The 14,611-nt window shown below is 46.5% G+C and overlaps 1 protein-coding gene across 1 annotated transcript; it reads right to left on the bottom strand.

Moving 5' to 3' along the window:
• On the bottom strand, nucleotides 1–6,636 carry LOC120228007 (speedy protein E4-like). The gene is made up of 7 exons (XM_039226119.1): nucleotides 6,531–6,636; nucleotides 5,812–5,997; nucleotides 5,135–5,193; nucleotides 4,557–4,642; nucleotides 2,037–2,205; nucleotides 1,770–1,874; nucleotides 1–174 (listed from the first exon to the last, which is right to left on the bottom strand). The coding sequence occupies exons 1-6, from the start codon at nucleotides 6,634–6,636 to the stop codon at nucleotides 1,815–1,817; spliced, it is 666 nt and encodes a 221-aa protein (XP_039082050.1). The 3' UTR covers nucleotides 1–174; nucleotides 1,770–1,814.
• Between the last annotated feature and the right edge of the window lie 7,975 nt (nucleotides 6,637–14,611).

The following is a 14,611-nucleotide window of genomic DNA, read 5'->3' as shown; positions in this document are numbered from 1 at the left end:
TCCTAGATGTATCCCCAGCTCCTAGGAGTACAGCATGATAACTCTATTCAACTCATTCTAGAACACTCTAGGTTCTTCCAGATTATCTGCACAAGAGACTCCTCTCTTCCTTCCTCATGCCTGTTGTTAGCGTCTGGATGGACTTCCTGCTGAAAACCTGCTCTCCTCTGGGCTCTGGAATTGAGAGAAAAAGAGGATATCTGATTGCAAGGAAGCAACTCTCCAGATAGAAAAGATTATTCACATTCCCAGTCAATTGTAATCAGTGTTTGGGCTAATTTATAAATTCATTTTTATCTCTAATCCTTCATTCTAAACCTCAGTTCATTTTCAATTATGCTTCTTGGTCTTTGGTGACCCTGACTCCAAAAATTTCTTACTATGGTGAAGGTCAGGCCCAGTTATCTGCATTATAGCCAGGACTCTAGGTGATTCTCCTCAGGGAGTAACACAAGTGGGAGAGAATGTTGCTTTAGACTCAACGTTTACCTTGGTCCTTTTGTACTCCTTACAGTCTGAACTAATAACCATACTACAAACATCACCAACACATCAGCATCATGAACCACAAGACCAGATGCCTAACCTCTCATTCAAACCCTGGATTCTAATGTTTCACCTCACCATAACACTTAGTCCTAAATTTGGTCATTGCTATAATGACCTGAGTGCCTGTATCACCCCCAAACACATGTTGAGATCCTAACCCACAAGGTGATGGTGTTGGGAGGTAGAACCTTTGGGAGATGATTAGGTTATGGGTGGGGACCTCATGAATGAGATTAGTGCCCTGATAAAAGAGACCCCAGTGAGTTAGCTCTCCCTTTCCACTGTGTGAGGACACAGTGAGAAGGTGGCAGTCTGCAGCCCAGAAGACAGTCTGGCATCTTGCTCTCAGCTTCCCAGCCCCCTCAACTGTGAGAAAGAAATGTCTGCTGTTCATCTCTGGTACTTTGTTATAGGAGCCTGAACAGACTAAGGGAGCTAGTGCACACAATTCAAACCAAATCTTCACTTAATCCTCTCCCCAAATCTTAACTATGTGCCGATCACAATAAGCCATGCCCAAACTGGTATTTCTTCACCTTCACTCACTCTGATAGTCTTCCTTGACCATAAACCTGAGAGGAAATATGTAACTGAATAAGATGGGAGACTGTTCCAGAAGCGGGCCAGGTGAGGTGAAGAATGCCCATGTGGTCTGGCCATCAGCAACTTGCTCGAAAGCAAATTTGGATGAAGACCTAGCTAGTCATAATTTCTCTTTTATTACTGGATAGGTAGGCTGTTTCCATCAAATATCGTATTGTTAGACATTTACTTTGTTGTAAATGAATCTCTGTAGTTAATATCTCTCAGGGATGGCAGGCCAAAAATTAATTAAAAAGAGAAGGTCAAAGCACAGTATATGGAAGAATTGAGAACTTTCACTTTCCACGTAAAAAATCAACATTCATCAAAGCTGTCATCCAGGCTCAATTGCTTTGGATGCGGTTGTTTCAACCAAGTCCTTGCCTCCATTACAAACTGGTTTTCCTGAGGTCTGGCACCCAAATGTCTCCCTGAGGTCATGCCTGTGTGTGGCTGTTGGCTTGTGGCTGGGACATGAGTCAGCGTCTGGCTGTGTGGCCGCCCCCACTTCAGTGTGTGGAAGGCTGATGTGTAGGGCGGGGTGGGGGGCCAATGAGCATGGGTCCAGCAATTGGATTCCTCCAATTTCCTAAATGGACAATAAGACATTGTGCCTCTACCTTTGAAGACAGACCTACCTTCCCTCAGGCCGATGACCTCAGGCCTCCATGGTCCCGGGCACCCTAGGGCAGGAGGGTACGATCTCGCCCCCACACCCATAGCTCTGGATCAAAAGTCTGAATCTGGAAGACAGACAGCCGCCTGAGAAGACAACCTCCAGGTAGGCCCCCCTCCCTCTCACCATCCAGGCTCTCATTCTTTCTCATCCCAAATCCCGTGTTCCTCCGTGATCCCCACTCTCTCCCATGGGACACTCCCCACCCAAATCCCCACAGTCCACCCACCTCCTCGCACTCTTCCCGGGTCACCCTGGTCTTCCAGCCCATGGATCGGATGAATTGGAATCGGAGTTTGTGGAACAAAGGGCGCTGGGAGCGGTTCTTCCCGTACAGGAACGAAAAGATGGCCTGTTTGGGGGCCTGGTTATCCTCTTCCATATCATTGGCTAGGTAGCTGGAGAGAGATGTCAGGTTGCTGGTCAGGAGCAGGACAGGAAGGATCCCTCAGCTTCCCAATAAGGACACAGGCTACCCACTACCCAGTGTCCCCAAATGCTACTCAGGCACCAGGCAGGCACTACTGGGCAGAGACTTCTCCCACCTTGATGACAAGACCGAACTCGGCAGGGAAGTGAGAGGACATGTCCTACCCCATTTCCCAGCCCCACTCCCACTCCTTTCCCTTCAACATGTCTGTGCCCACACCTGTCTCCCCGCGGAGTAGGGATGTATATATATATCTCTCCTGCAGGCAGGAGCTGAGTCTGCTCTATTTCTGCAGAAATGGGCTTTCCTACCATCTGACTAATATAGGACTTGGTTCATGCAGGTGCATTCATTCAACATGCACTTCTCTCCCATCCCTCTTTCCGTCGCCTCATGGTCCCTGGCACGTAAGATACACTTCGGAAGTTTTTGTTCAGCGATTGAATGAGTGAATGCTTCCTTTCATGGTCAAGTGCAATACTGATTACCTCATAGGCTCAAAATAACTTAAACATTTGCAAAATGTAAGGTACTGCATTGAGTGTTTGGAGAGAGTGGAGGTATTTTGACAAGACCTGCTTTCAACAGCCATCTAGGGATTGGGGAAGGGGATGTGGGAGGACGGATAAGAAATAACTTTAGTCAAGGGGCGCCCAGGGGGCTCAGTCAATTCAGCATCAGACTTCGCCTCAGGTAATGCTCTCACAACTCAGCTTGTGAGGTAGAGCCCCACTTCGGGTCTGTGCTGACAGCTCAGAGCCTGGAACCTGTTTCAGATTCTGTCTGTCTGTCTCTGCCCCTTCCCCACTCATTCTCTGTCTCTTTCACTCTCTCTCTCAAAAATAAACATTAAAAAATTTTTAAAATAACTATAGTCCAAAATATCCATGAGACTAGGATTGTTTTTTGAAAATGTTTTTTTAATGTTTGTTTCAGAGAGAGAGAGAGAATGGGAGAGAGAGAGAGAGAATGAGTGGGGAAGGAGCAGAGGGAGAGGGAGACACAGAATCCGAAGCAGGTTGCAGGCTCCGGGTTCTGAGCTGTCAGCACAGAGCCTGACGTGGGGCTTGAACTCATGTACCGTGAGATCATGACTTGAGCCAAAGTCGGACACTTAACTGACTGAGGCACACCAGCTCCCTGAAAATGTTTTTTTAATGTTCATTTATTTTTTAGAGTGAGAGAGGGGGAAAAAACATGAGTGGGGGAGGGGCAGAGAGGGAGGTACAGAGGATCCTAAGCAGGGCCTGCAATGACAGCACAGAGCCGGATGTGGGGCTTAAACTCACGAACCATGAGATCATGACCTGAGCCACCCAGGTGCCCCATGAGATTAAGATTTTAACAGAAGCACTACTAGAGTACCGAGATCAGGGAGGTTAGGGGAGCATCTGAAGATTTGGGGGTTGGAATCAACTTTGAGGACAGGCCATTTTCTTCAGGTGCATGTGTAAAATCACCTGGACAGAAAACACAATATAGAAACAGAGAGAAGGGTACTTGGCAGGTTGGGTGGAGACGGTGGAGAGGGTTGGATCCAAACTGGGAGCTCTGGCCTTGCCCAAGAACACCACTGGCTGGTGAAGTTGGAAGATGAAGCAAAACGGTGCTTTGGAAGGACTTTAGGCACTTAATGCCCACTGGCTTGGGGACAGATTTGTATGACAGCAGTGAGAGCATTTACACTAGGTCTGTGCTAAGTCCTGAGGGCCTGAATAGAGGCATTTGTGCTGGGAATGCAGAGGAGGAAGACAATGATGTCACTTGGGATTGCCCTGGGAAAAGACACAGACGAGGATCAGAACTGGCTGCCTCTCTATTGGCGTGGGCCAGGACGGTGCACTTCTTTCCTTCCCTCCTCTTCAGAGGGTTGTATGTTTTCTGTTCTTCCATCTTTTAGCTGACATTAATGTTGTTTGTGTTTACAATGAACAGTGTAAAAAACAATATGCTCTAATCCTGTCTTTTTTATACACAGACTAAACAGTTAAGAAAAAACAGGTTAAAAGATAATCAGTTACACAGGTTTAAAAAAAAATAGATGAGGGGCACCTGGGTGGCTCAGTCAGTTAGGCGTCTGACTCTTGATTTTGGCACAGGTCAAGCTTTCATTGACTGTGAGTTTGAGCCCTGGGGTGGACTCTGTGCTGACAGCGCGGTGCCTGCTTGGGATTCTCTCTCTCCCCCTCTCTCTCTGGCCTTCCATCCCCCTCAAAATAAATAAATAAACTTAAAAAATAGATGAAGGTTAGAATCCCACTTCGCCCCTCATCCTCCCAGGGTACTGAATGGTGTCGATGGACGAGGCAAAATACTCACAGTGCCAGGAAGAAATGAATTCGCTGGTACTGCCAGGAGAAGAGGCCAGCACGGCTAAAGTAGGCGATGACCATGGACAGGAGATACTGATGGAGAGAGGAAAAAAGCCATAAGAGAGAGGTCACATCCCAGGGGAGGGAGAAGAGTGGGGGCAGGGATGGAAGGCCTCAGCAGGTGCTTGTGCTCCCACATGTCAGCTGAATCTTCTTATTTGCTATCAGTAGGTTGGATGCAAACTCAGGAAGTCAAGGGAAGAGTTTTTGGTGCTCCCAGGGGAGCTTGGTCTGCTGTTTGCGGGGGCTTGTCTGTAGGATGGCCAGCATCAGGAGGGTCTTTGATACACTGGAACAAAAGGGCACCCCCAGGAGCTGAGAGGAGAGGGGGCTTAAGGTGACAACAGTCAGAGAGCCACAGCGGGGGTTCAGATCCCAGAGGATCTGCAAGAAACCATGAGCTCCAAAAGGGAACTGTTTGCAGCATCAGGCTGGAGAGAGAAGGAGAGCTGAGGGCTCAAAAGGCATCCCCCAGGACACATCTTGGAGAAGGAATGCATCTTAGTGGAGAGTGACAAACAATACCTTGTCAGATACCCTTAGTTTTTTGTCCCAGGCCAGGAATCTTTTAATGACAGGATCTTCTGTGAAAAGAAGGCATGTGTTACTTTGGGAACCAGAACAGGGTTAGTGTGGGAACATTCAAGAGTGAAGAGAACGATGCTTCCCCTGGGAGGTCTGCAGACTCTGGCCAAGGATGAGGCTGATGGGCAGAGGGGAGAGAAGACCACTCATTGGCCAAGAAAATATGGCAGAACCCTTGCAGGGTGGCCGAGAGAGATGTAGGATTCGGATTAAGTCAACAGTGATGCTCTGTCATCATTATGTGCCGCTGCAGAGACCATAAAGTCATTGACCGTCACTTTCTCATTTGACAGTGACATCAGGGTATAGAGATGGCCTGTCATGCCCCCTCACACAGATGAAGGCATTTAGATTCAAAGGCCAGTAAGAGCTGAGTTATCTCAGGGGTATGACTGAAACCAAGCTTTCTTTTCCCAAGGACAGACCCGTCTCCAAGTGTCACCTAATCCTCTGCCATTTTTAAGTGTCCCCAATAAGGGATGAATATGTAATCCTCCAAGGATGGAGAGCTCAGCAGCGAGCAGAGAATTCTTTTCCATTAGAAGAGTGTAGGCATTGGAAGTTTCTTGTTTTTTAAGAAAAAAAAAAGGGATAGGATTGGAGGGTGCTCTTCCTACCCAGCAGCCTGTTGAAGACCTCGTGGTGCTCAGGCAGCACTGAAGACACCCGCTGTCTCTTTAATTTCATCTTGAGTCCACACAGTGTCTCCACATACCAGATGTCCTCAGCCCCTGGGAATGTCTCCTCCTCTGACTCCTCTCTTTGCCTCTTCGAGCCACAGGAGGAAGGCGAGGAGGGGGAGTCTATCCAGGGGACGGAGGGAACAAACCAGGCTACAATATAGAGCTTCTGTCTTTGGAATTCAGCCATTGGTCACCCAAGCTCCTCCCCCCTCAACCCACACCTCCCCTTCATTCTCTCTGACCTTGGAGACTATGGGCCTCTCTCAAACTGTCTTTCCACCTTTTTGCTTTGTCGCTATCCATCTGCCCCCATTCATCTTTGCCACTGTTTCATCCCCCTGTCCTCAAAACTCTTCCTCATTATGGATAATTTCTCACATTAGAATAATGGAATAGTGGAATAATTTCCTCTCTTCCTTTCTTTCGTTTTAGGATCTCACTTCCTAACCCTCCATCCTTGCCTCCCCTTCCCCCGGTTTTCCTTCCATGAGGATATCCTCGTCCCCAGTTCCTGTGCTTTCCTTCCCCAGTCCCTGGCTCTCTGAATCTCTCCTGTCTCATGAACCCTAATCAGACACTCCTTCCTGACTTCTGTACCCCTTGCTCTTTCCTTGTCAACCCTCTCACTCCCCTTCTCCCTTCCACTTCCTCACCTGATGGTCCAGGGATTTCATTCACTATCACCTCGAGGGGGTACCCTGAGGAGGCAAGCTCGGGGCTCTGGTCCTCAGACTGGGAACACCGTTGACAACTGGCCATGAATTCTCCCAAACTCTTTCTTCCCTTCTAGAAAACTTAGACCGTGTTCTGCTCAAACTCCTCTTCTGGATTCTGGCTGAACACAAGCCCGTTATCACTTCTCCAAGTGGGGGAAAAGCGAGTAGTGAAGAAGAGCTGAGGAGATGCTGTTGTCCACCTCTGCTGCCAAGAGCTACGGAGTCTGGTCCTTCCAATCAGGAAGGTCAGAAGCCTCTGATGTCATTGGTCATTCCAGCCTAGCAACCAGTTTGAAGGAAAACACGTGTAACTGCCAGATGGATGTCCACTCTGGAGATTGGGGTGAAGGATATCTCCTGCCACCGACCCAGCCTTGGGCCGTCCTCCAAAACTGGCCTTCAGGGTCTGGACCACTCTCCAGCAGGTGCCGGGCTCCCTCCATGATGAACTTGAAAAATCTCAGGTTCTCCCCGCCCCTCTATTCCTCTTTCAGGGAGCAGTCTAGCTGGAGAGGGAGGAAACCAACAAGGACATTTAGCAGAAAGATAAGACCTTGCGAGAGTGAAATTGGTCTGTAAAGAAGGTACCAGGGACATTGATTTGTTAGGCTAAAAAGTTAGTTTAGAATGCTCAATTTGACAGAGCTCCTGTGCTCGATGTTTACTGACACTATGTTCGTGACTTTGGGCTGGGGGGACATGCATGCTCTACTGAGCCCAAGAGACTTTTTGGGGACCTAAAATCATAGAAAGCTGTACACGTGCTCACACACGCTTTTGATGGTGTCTGTAGCTTCTGAAGTCTTATGTATCGCCCCAAACTCACCCCTCCATTGCAGTTCACCAGCTCTAGTCTGCAGATTGTGAGCACGTGTATCACTCTTGATCCAGAGATTTCACTACGGCTTGTGTATCCTATGAAGAAAATGTCACATGCACAAAAAGACTAAATGGGAAAATCTCCAGGACAGAATCTGTTTTATTGAGGAGGTGGGGAGATACATGAGAGGGTAGATGTAGTAATGCAGTCTCTGCTTTTCACTGGGGCATCTGAAGCTTGCCTTCCCTTCCTTTCCCTTCCCTTCCCTTCCCTTCCTTTCCCTTCCCTTTCCTTCCTTTCACCTTCCCTTCCCCTTCCCCTTCCCTTCCCTCCTCTCCCTCTCCTCCCTCCCTTTCTCTTTCTCTCTATCTTTTCTCCCTTCCTTCCTTCTTTTCTTTTCTTTTCTTTTCTTTTCTTTCTTTCTTTTTTCTGTAGCAAAATAACATAACAAAATTTACCAGTTTAACCATTTGTAACAGTGTAATCCAGTGGCACTAGGCACACAGGTGTTGTGCTGTTGTGCTACCATCAGCACCATCCGTCTCCAGAACTTTTTTTATCTTCCCTGAAACTGCAACTCTGCACCCATTAAGGAATAACTCCCCGTTCTCCCCTCCCCCAGCCCCTGGCAACCACCATCCGACTTTCTGTCTCTATGGACATGGCTGCTTCCAGGTGCCTCCCACCAGTGTAATCATGCAGTGTGTGTCCACTTGTCTCTGACTTGTTTCATTCAACAAAATGTGCTCAAGCCTCATCCCTGTTGTAGCATGTCAGAATTCTTTCCCTTTTAAGGATGCGTAATATCCACTGTGTTTATACATATTTTTGCATGTTCCTTTTAAAATAATAATATAATATACATATATATTTACATACCACATTTAGTTGATCCATCTGTTGATGGACACCTGGGTCATTTCCACATTTTGGCTCTGAGTCTTGCTTTCCATCCACTGTTTGAACTTTGATGAGAAGCACATCTGTTATTCACAATGTGCCTAGAGTTTTATCCTGTATTTTCATCCCTTATGTATTTCTAATTAGCCCGACCCAAGCATAAGTGAAGTCATATCAGTTCACCTGGAAAAAGACACGGAGGGTTCTCAAAACAGAACTACTATAGGATCGTGCAACCCCACTTCTGGGTATGTCCCGAAAGGAAATGAGAACAGGATATTAAAGAGATGCCTGCCCTCCTGTGTCCACTGCTGTATTATTCACAACAGCCAAGATATGAAAACGACCTGTGTCCACCAATGGATGGAGGGATAAGGAAGATGTTAGGTGCACATATAGAGAGCTGAGGGATATCCTGCCATTGGTGATAACATGGATAGACCTCGAGGGCATTATGCTGAGTGAAATACGCCAGACAGAGAAATACTGCATGGTATCCTTTATATGTGAAATCTTAAAAAAAAAAAAAAAATCAAACTCATAGAAACAGAAGGTAAAAAAGGTTGCTAGGGTCTGGGGGGTGGAGGAAATAGGGAGAGGCTGGTAAAAGGGTGCAAACTTTGAGTGGTAAGATAAATGAGGTCTGAGGATCTTGAATAAAACACAGTAGCTACGTTTGTTAACACTGTATTATATAATTGAAATTTTCTAAGGACTTCAATGTTCTCTCTCTAAAAAAGGTGAGCGTGTGAGGTGATCGATATGTTAATTAACTAGATGGGATGAATCCTTTTGTGGTGAATACATATATCAAATCACCATGGTGTACACTTCAAATATCTTTTCATTTTATATGTCAGTTATGCCTGAATAATGCTGAAATCTTTAGACAGTAGTTGACCCAATGCACAGGGACTGAGTGTCTCCTTTGTTTGCAGTCATCAACTTTCAGACTTAAGACGAGGTCTCAGAGAGCATGCAGGCAGCCTTGGGGTTCCAGCGCAGCATCCTTGGGCCCAGAACCCTCCCAGGGGTTCCCACTGGTGGAAAAGGCACTGCCGTGTGAAGGACACGTGACTCATCCCTGGAGAAGTTCAAGTGCTAGGAAGCCAATATGCATTTAAATTTCATTCATGGGGCACCTGGGTGGCTCAGTCAGTTGAGCATCTGACTTCGGCTCAGGTCACGATATTACAGTCCATGAGTTCGAGCCCCGTGTTGGGCTCTGTGCTGACAGAGCCTGGAGGCAGGGCCTGGAGCCTGCTGACGGGGCCTGGAGCCTGCTGACGGGGCCTGGAGCCTGCTTCAGATTCTGTGTCTCCCTCTCTGCCTCTGTCCCCTCCCCTGCTCATGCTCTGTCTCTCTGTCTGTCTCTCTCTCAAAAATAAATAAAACATTAAAAAAATTTTTTTTAATTCATTCATGATGCTTTCAGCCATCATAGCTGATTGTGTACTTCCATAACAAAACAGAAGTCCGCTCTTCCTCCCAGTGAAGCTTTCCAATATTAGAAGGCAGATATTCTGTCCCTATTAAAATATATCTTCTGTGCCAAGAAAGCCCGGATTACTTTGAAGAGGGGGATTCCTCAAGATGCTTTGCATAGTCCTTTCTTCCCCAAGCCCCCCACCTTGTCCGGATGTGCCACAGTTAGGCAGAGCCCATCCTAAGACATGCTGTGGGTACATTGCCCAAAAGTGGACTAAGCAGCTCAGACGGGGGAAAAGCAAACTATCACCTCTCTTCTGCCTCTTCCTCCCTCAGAGACGGTGTCATATAACAATGGCTGTAGCGAGACTATAGGATGAAACAGAAGTCTGCAAATCCCATCCTTCTGGCATGAGGATCACATGGAGAAAGTAATTGAAATGCAGATACCGGGATCCAGCCTCATTGGCTCTAGCTCAGCAGAACTGGGGTAGGGCCCAATTTAGCTTATTTTTTATTTCATTTTTTAAAGTTTATTTATTTTGAGAGAGAGAGCTCTGAAGGGGCAGAGAGAGAGGGAGAGGGGGAAAGAGATTCCCAAGTAGGCCCTGCACCATCAGTACAGAGTGCGATGTTGGGTTCAAACTCATGAACCATGAGATCATGACCTGAGGCGAAATCAAGAATCAGTCATGGGGCACCTGGGTGGCTCAGTCAGTTAAACGTCCGGCTTTGGCTCAGGTCATGATCTCATGGCTCCTGGGTTCAAGCCCTGCGTCAGGCTCTGTGCTGACAGCCAGATCAAAGCCCGGAGCCTGTTTTGGATTCTGTGTCTCCTTCTCTCTCTGACCCTCCCCTGCTCACATTGTCTCTCTCTCTCTCAGAAATAAATAAAAAACATCTAAAAAATTAAAAAAAATAAGAGTCGTTTAACTGACTGAGCCATCCAGGTGCACCTAACTTATTTACTGATGCACATTCAGATTTGGAAATCTCTCTGTGGAACATGCCACCCAGGTCAGGGCAATAGGGGTCCTTTTTTTAAAAAATGTTTATTTATTTGGTGGGGGGGAGGGGCAGACAGAGAATCTCAAGCAAGCTCCACACTCAGGGCAGAACCCAACATAGGGCTTGATCCCATGACAGTGAGATCACAATATCAAGTGTAGGATGTTTAGCTGACTGAGCCACCCAGGCGCCGCAGAGCAATGGGGGTCCTAAAGAAAGCAAAGCCACTATTGGATGAAATAAACTATGATCTGGACCTGATGTGTCCAAACCGTGGCCAGGCCTTGAGTCCAAGGCTGAGTGGATCTTCAGAACCAACCTTCAGTCCTCTGGCCAGCTTACCAGTGACAGCCTGTCTAGCAGGCTGGGTGCCGATTTGGATACATAGACCCACGAGCAGAGTTCATCCCGAGTGACTGTGCATGTACGGGTGAGAAAACTGCCCTCAACTAGAAAATCCTATCTCGCCAGGGGCTGCTCACCCCGGCCTGTCATTCCCTAGTGAGTGATGCTCTCTGTACTTCCCTCCTGTGACGTGTAAGACATAGAGAAACCTCTAGGAAGATGACTCAGAGTGTCCAGACTGGGGAGATGGGAAGCAGTTCTTGATACTACCTCTAAGATCTGGTGTCAGATGCTCATCATTAAAGGCAAATCATGGCCTTTATCTTTTATACTCCCCTCCAGCATGGCTGACACACTCTCAGTGGGTCCTAAAATCAGGTTAGTTTTAGTCTGATATCATTGTGTCTTTTAAGTGTTATAAAATGTTGTCTACACACCAATGTGCCCATTTATGTTTTCAAATCTTGTTTTGAGATAAAGATTTATCCTTTAGAAGATATTTTCAGGAGGATTATCTCATTTTCTTTGTTGAGTTGAAAAGGCAGTGTTCTGGGATTTGTCTTTTTTTTTTTTAATTAATTTATTTGAAAGAGAAGCAGGGAGGGGAAGAGAGAGGGAGAGAGAGAATACTAGGCAGGCTCCATGCTATCAGTGCAGAGCTCACCACAGGGCCTGAACTCACGAACTGTGAGATCATGACCTGAGCTGAAATTAAGAGTCAAACGCTTAACCAGCTCAGCCACCCAGGTGCCCCTGAGATTTGTCTTTTAGAAACAAGGGATGTGAAACCCAAAAGATGTGAAACCCAAAAGATAAGCAGGACAACAGGTTTCACCTCGACTGCTCTGATTCAAGTCCTATATCCCGTTCATTCTGTCCCCTTCTTCATCTGCCCAGACTCCTGATGAAAGACAGTCTGGAGGACATAAACCAGTAAGTATGATATGCCTATCAAAAGATGGGGACGGGGAAAATGGGAAAGTAGTGGCTCTGTCATAAACTAATATGTGCCCTTGGGCAAATCCTTCCTCCTTCCAAGCCCCTATTTCTTCATTTATAAAATAAAAGACTTAGGTAAGGTGATCTGTAAGGGCCCTTCCATAACATAAACAAAGCAGAGACAAAGCAGTCATAGCAAATTTGACTTGACCGGGCACATGAATGCCATGGGTTGAATTGTGTGCCCCTATCCCCACCACCCCGTTCATGTGTTGCAGTCCTAACCTCTTGGCACCTCAGAATGTGACCTTATTTGGTGGTTGGGTTTTTACAGAGGAAATCAAGTTTTTAAAAAATGAAGCCATTAGTAGGATGGGCACTAATTCAATATGGGTGGCATCCTTACAGAAAGGGGAAATTTGGATGCAGAGACACTGAAGTAGAGGGAAGACAATGTGATGACACATGGAGAGAAGATGGTCACCTACAAGCCAAGGAGAGAGGATGCGACACACCTGCCCCCACTGCCCTCGGAGGAGGGAACCAGCCTTGCCCATGCCTGGATCTCAGACTCCCAGCCTCCAGAACCGGGACAATGCACTTCTGTTGTTAAAGCTGCCTGGTTGGTCCTACTTCATTACAGCTTCCCTGTAAACTGGTCCAACCAGTATTTTGAATAAGAGGGAATTCAGATTTGAGAGTCAATTTCCTGAACACTTCTGGTGACCCTTCCATTAAAGCAAGGCATGTCCCGAGGCTCCAGAAAAGAACCCATTCTTTCATACAGATGAGAAACTTGAGCTTTCTTCTTAGCCTCTCACATTTCCTGGTCACAGTGAATGTGTCAGTTTGGGGAAAAAATAGTTGAAAGACTTTAAGAAGTATTTACAAATCTTGAAGACGGATGTTGGTTATCTTAATAAAATCGATGCATTAAAGTGAGGGGGAAAAACACACAGGAACAAACACAGGCCACTACTTAGAAAAGTAAGGATGGGAAAGTCTTCTTCAAGTACAATGTCAATATATGAGAAGTGTGAAGGAGCCTGAACGATTTAAACACCAAAAATAATGTCCATGTGATAGAAAATGAAAGTAAAAGATTAAGTTAGGAAGATTGATGATGAATTGGGGAAATATTTCTATTTTACACAAATACAAAAAGAGAAGGATTTATTTTTTAAATATTCTGAGAGAGAGAGAGAGAGAGAGAGAGAGAGAGTGTGTGTGTGTGTGTGTGGCAGAGAGGGAGAGAGAAAGAATCCCAAGCAGACTCTGCACTGTCAGCACAGAGCACCACGTGGGGCTCTATCCCATGAACTGTGAGATCATGACTTGAGCCAAAATCAAGGGTCGGACACTTAACTAACTGAGCCCCTCAGGCGTCCCCACCCCAAAAGTGAAAGCTTTATATTGTCAACACAAATAAGTGAAGAGATCTTAATGAAGCCACATTGAAAGGCGGTCCTGTGATGCTTCTGGCCCAGACAGAATTTGCCCTCCCAGCTTAGTACATTTTTAGAAGGAGGAAATATATGATATATGAAATGACAGCTTTTAGCCATTTAGAGAGAGTGTCCAGTTCACTGCCTAGAGAGTGTCCAGGCCAAGGTACAGGGTAGGGGGGCTGGGGGATCCCAGCATGTCTCTGAGTTGCAGGGACAGAGTTGGGTGTTGGGGGGCCCACAACAGCCAGGGTTCACAGGCAGAGAACCAGGGTGGAGAGAGGAAGAAGGGCATCCCAGTCTTCAGCTGAGCCGCTCAGTGCATGTAGGGGAGTTGAGAGTCAGAAGCTGGGCCAGGCAGACGGGCGCTCTGCTTGTCTTCACCAAGGCACTCGGCGAAGCTTCCATCCTTTACCTGGTGAAAACGGAAAAGAACACAGAAGATATGCACCTAGCGGTCCTCCTGGCTCAGGCCCAGGTGAGGTGTGGTTACCTTGCTTGAATTCCAGCATCCAACTGGTGAGAATTAAGGTATAGGCCACACTTAATAGCAGCAAGAGCTTCACAAGATGCTTCCTGGCTACGTAGCCACTGCCCACATTTTGTGCAGGATTAGTTTGAGGTGACAGCTCAGCCAGGGAAATCAGGAGTGGGTTATGTGTCCATTCATTTACATGAATCAGTACTTATTACTACCTTTAAAAGAGGTAACAACTGGCCAAAAACATGGTTATATAATTTCACCAAAAAATAGCGATAAATCATAGTCCTTATGATCCCATTTTTGAAAAATGACATTTTAACCTAAAACAAACCTAACTCTCTTTGACAGGTAAGATCTCAGGTATCTTTTTTTCAGTTTGTGTGTGTTTTCTGATTGTTTTTGGGGTCTTTACGCGTTAGTTGTGCAATCTGGACAAGCTACATTTTCTATTTCTTTCTCCCTCTTGGAAAAACCATATGCCCATGGTAATATTTATGTCATGGCTGGGTATTAATTGAATACCAGGATTTCAGTGACTCTTCGTAGATTTCAGTGACTCGTAGATTTCAGTGACGTGCACATGGTACACCCTTTCCTTGTCTCTTCCTGTTCGTGGCGAATCTCAGTGTCAACAGGAAAGATCTCAGGG

The sequence above is a fragment of the Hyaena hyaena genome, unplaced genomic scaffold, assembly GCF_003009895.1.
Source record: "Hyaena hyaena isolate Hyena2069 unplaced genomic scaffold, ASM300989v1 scaffold_20, whole genome shotgun sequence".
Classification (NCBI taxonomy): domain Eukaryota; kingdom Metazoa; phylum Chordata; class Mammalia; order Carnivora; family Hyaenidae; genus Hyaena; species Hyaena hyaena.
This window is presented reverse-complemented; position numbering and strand designations above follow the sequence as displayed.

Bases quoted from the DNA above. Each gene is read 5' to 3' on its own strand.
- LOC120228007 (XM_039226119.1), bottom strand. From the start codon at position 6,636: ATGGCCAGTTGTCAACGGTGTTCCCAGTCTGAGGACCAGAGCCCCGAG. The intron at 5,998-6,530 runs GTGAGGAAGTGG...TCCCCTGGATAG, and splicing joins TGAAATCCCTGGACCATCAG to ACTCCCCCTCCTCGCCTTCC. The intron at 1,875-2,036 runs GTGGGTGGACTG...TCTGTCTTCCAG, and splicing joins CCCGGGAAGAGTGCGAGGAG to ATTCAGACTTTTGATCCAGA.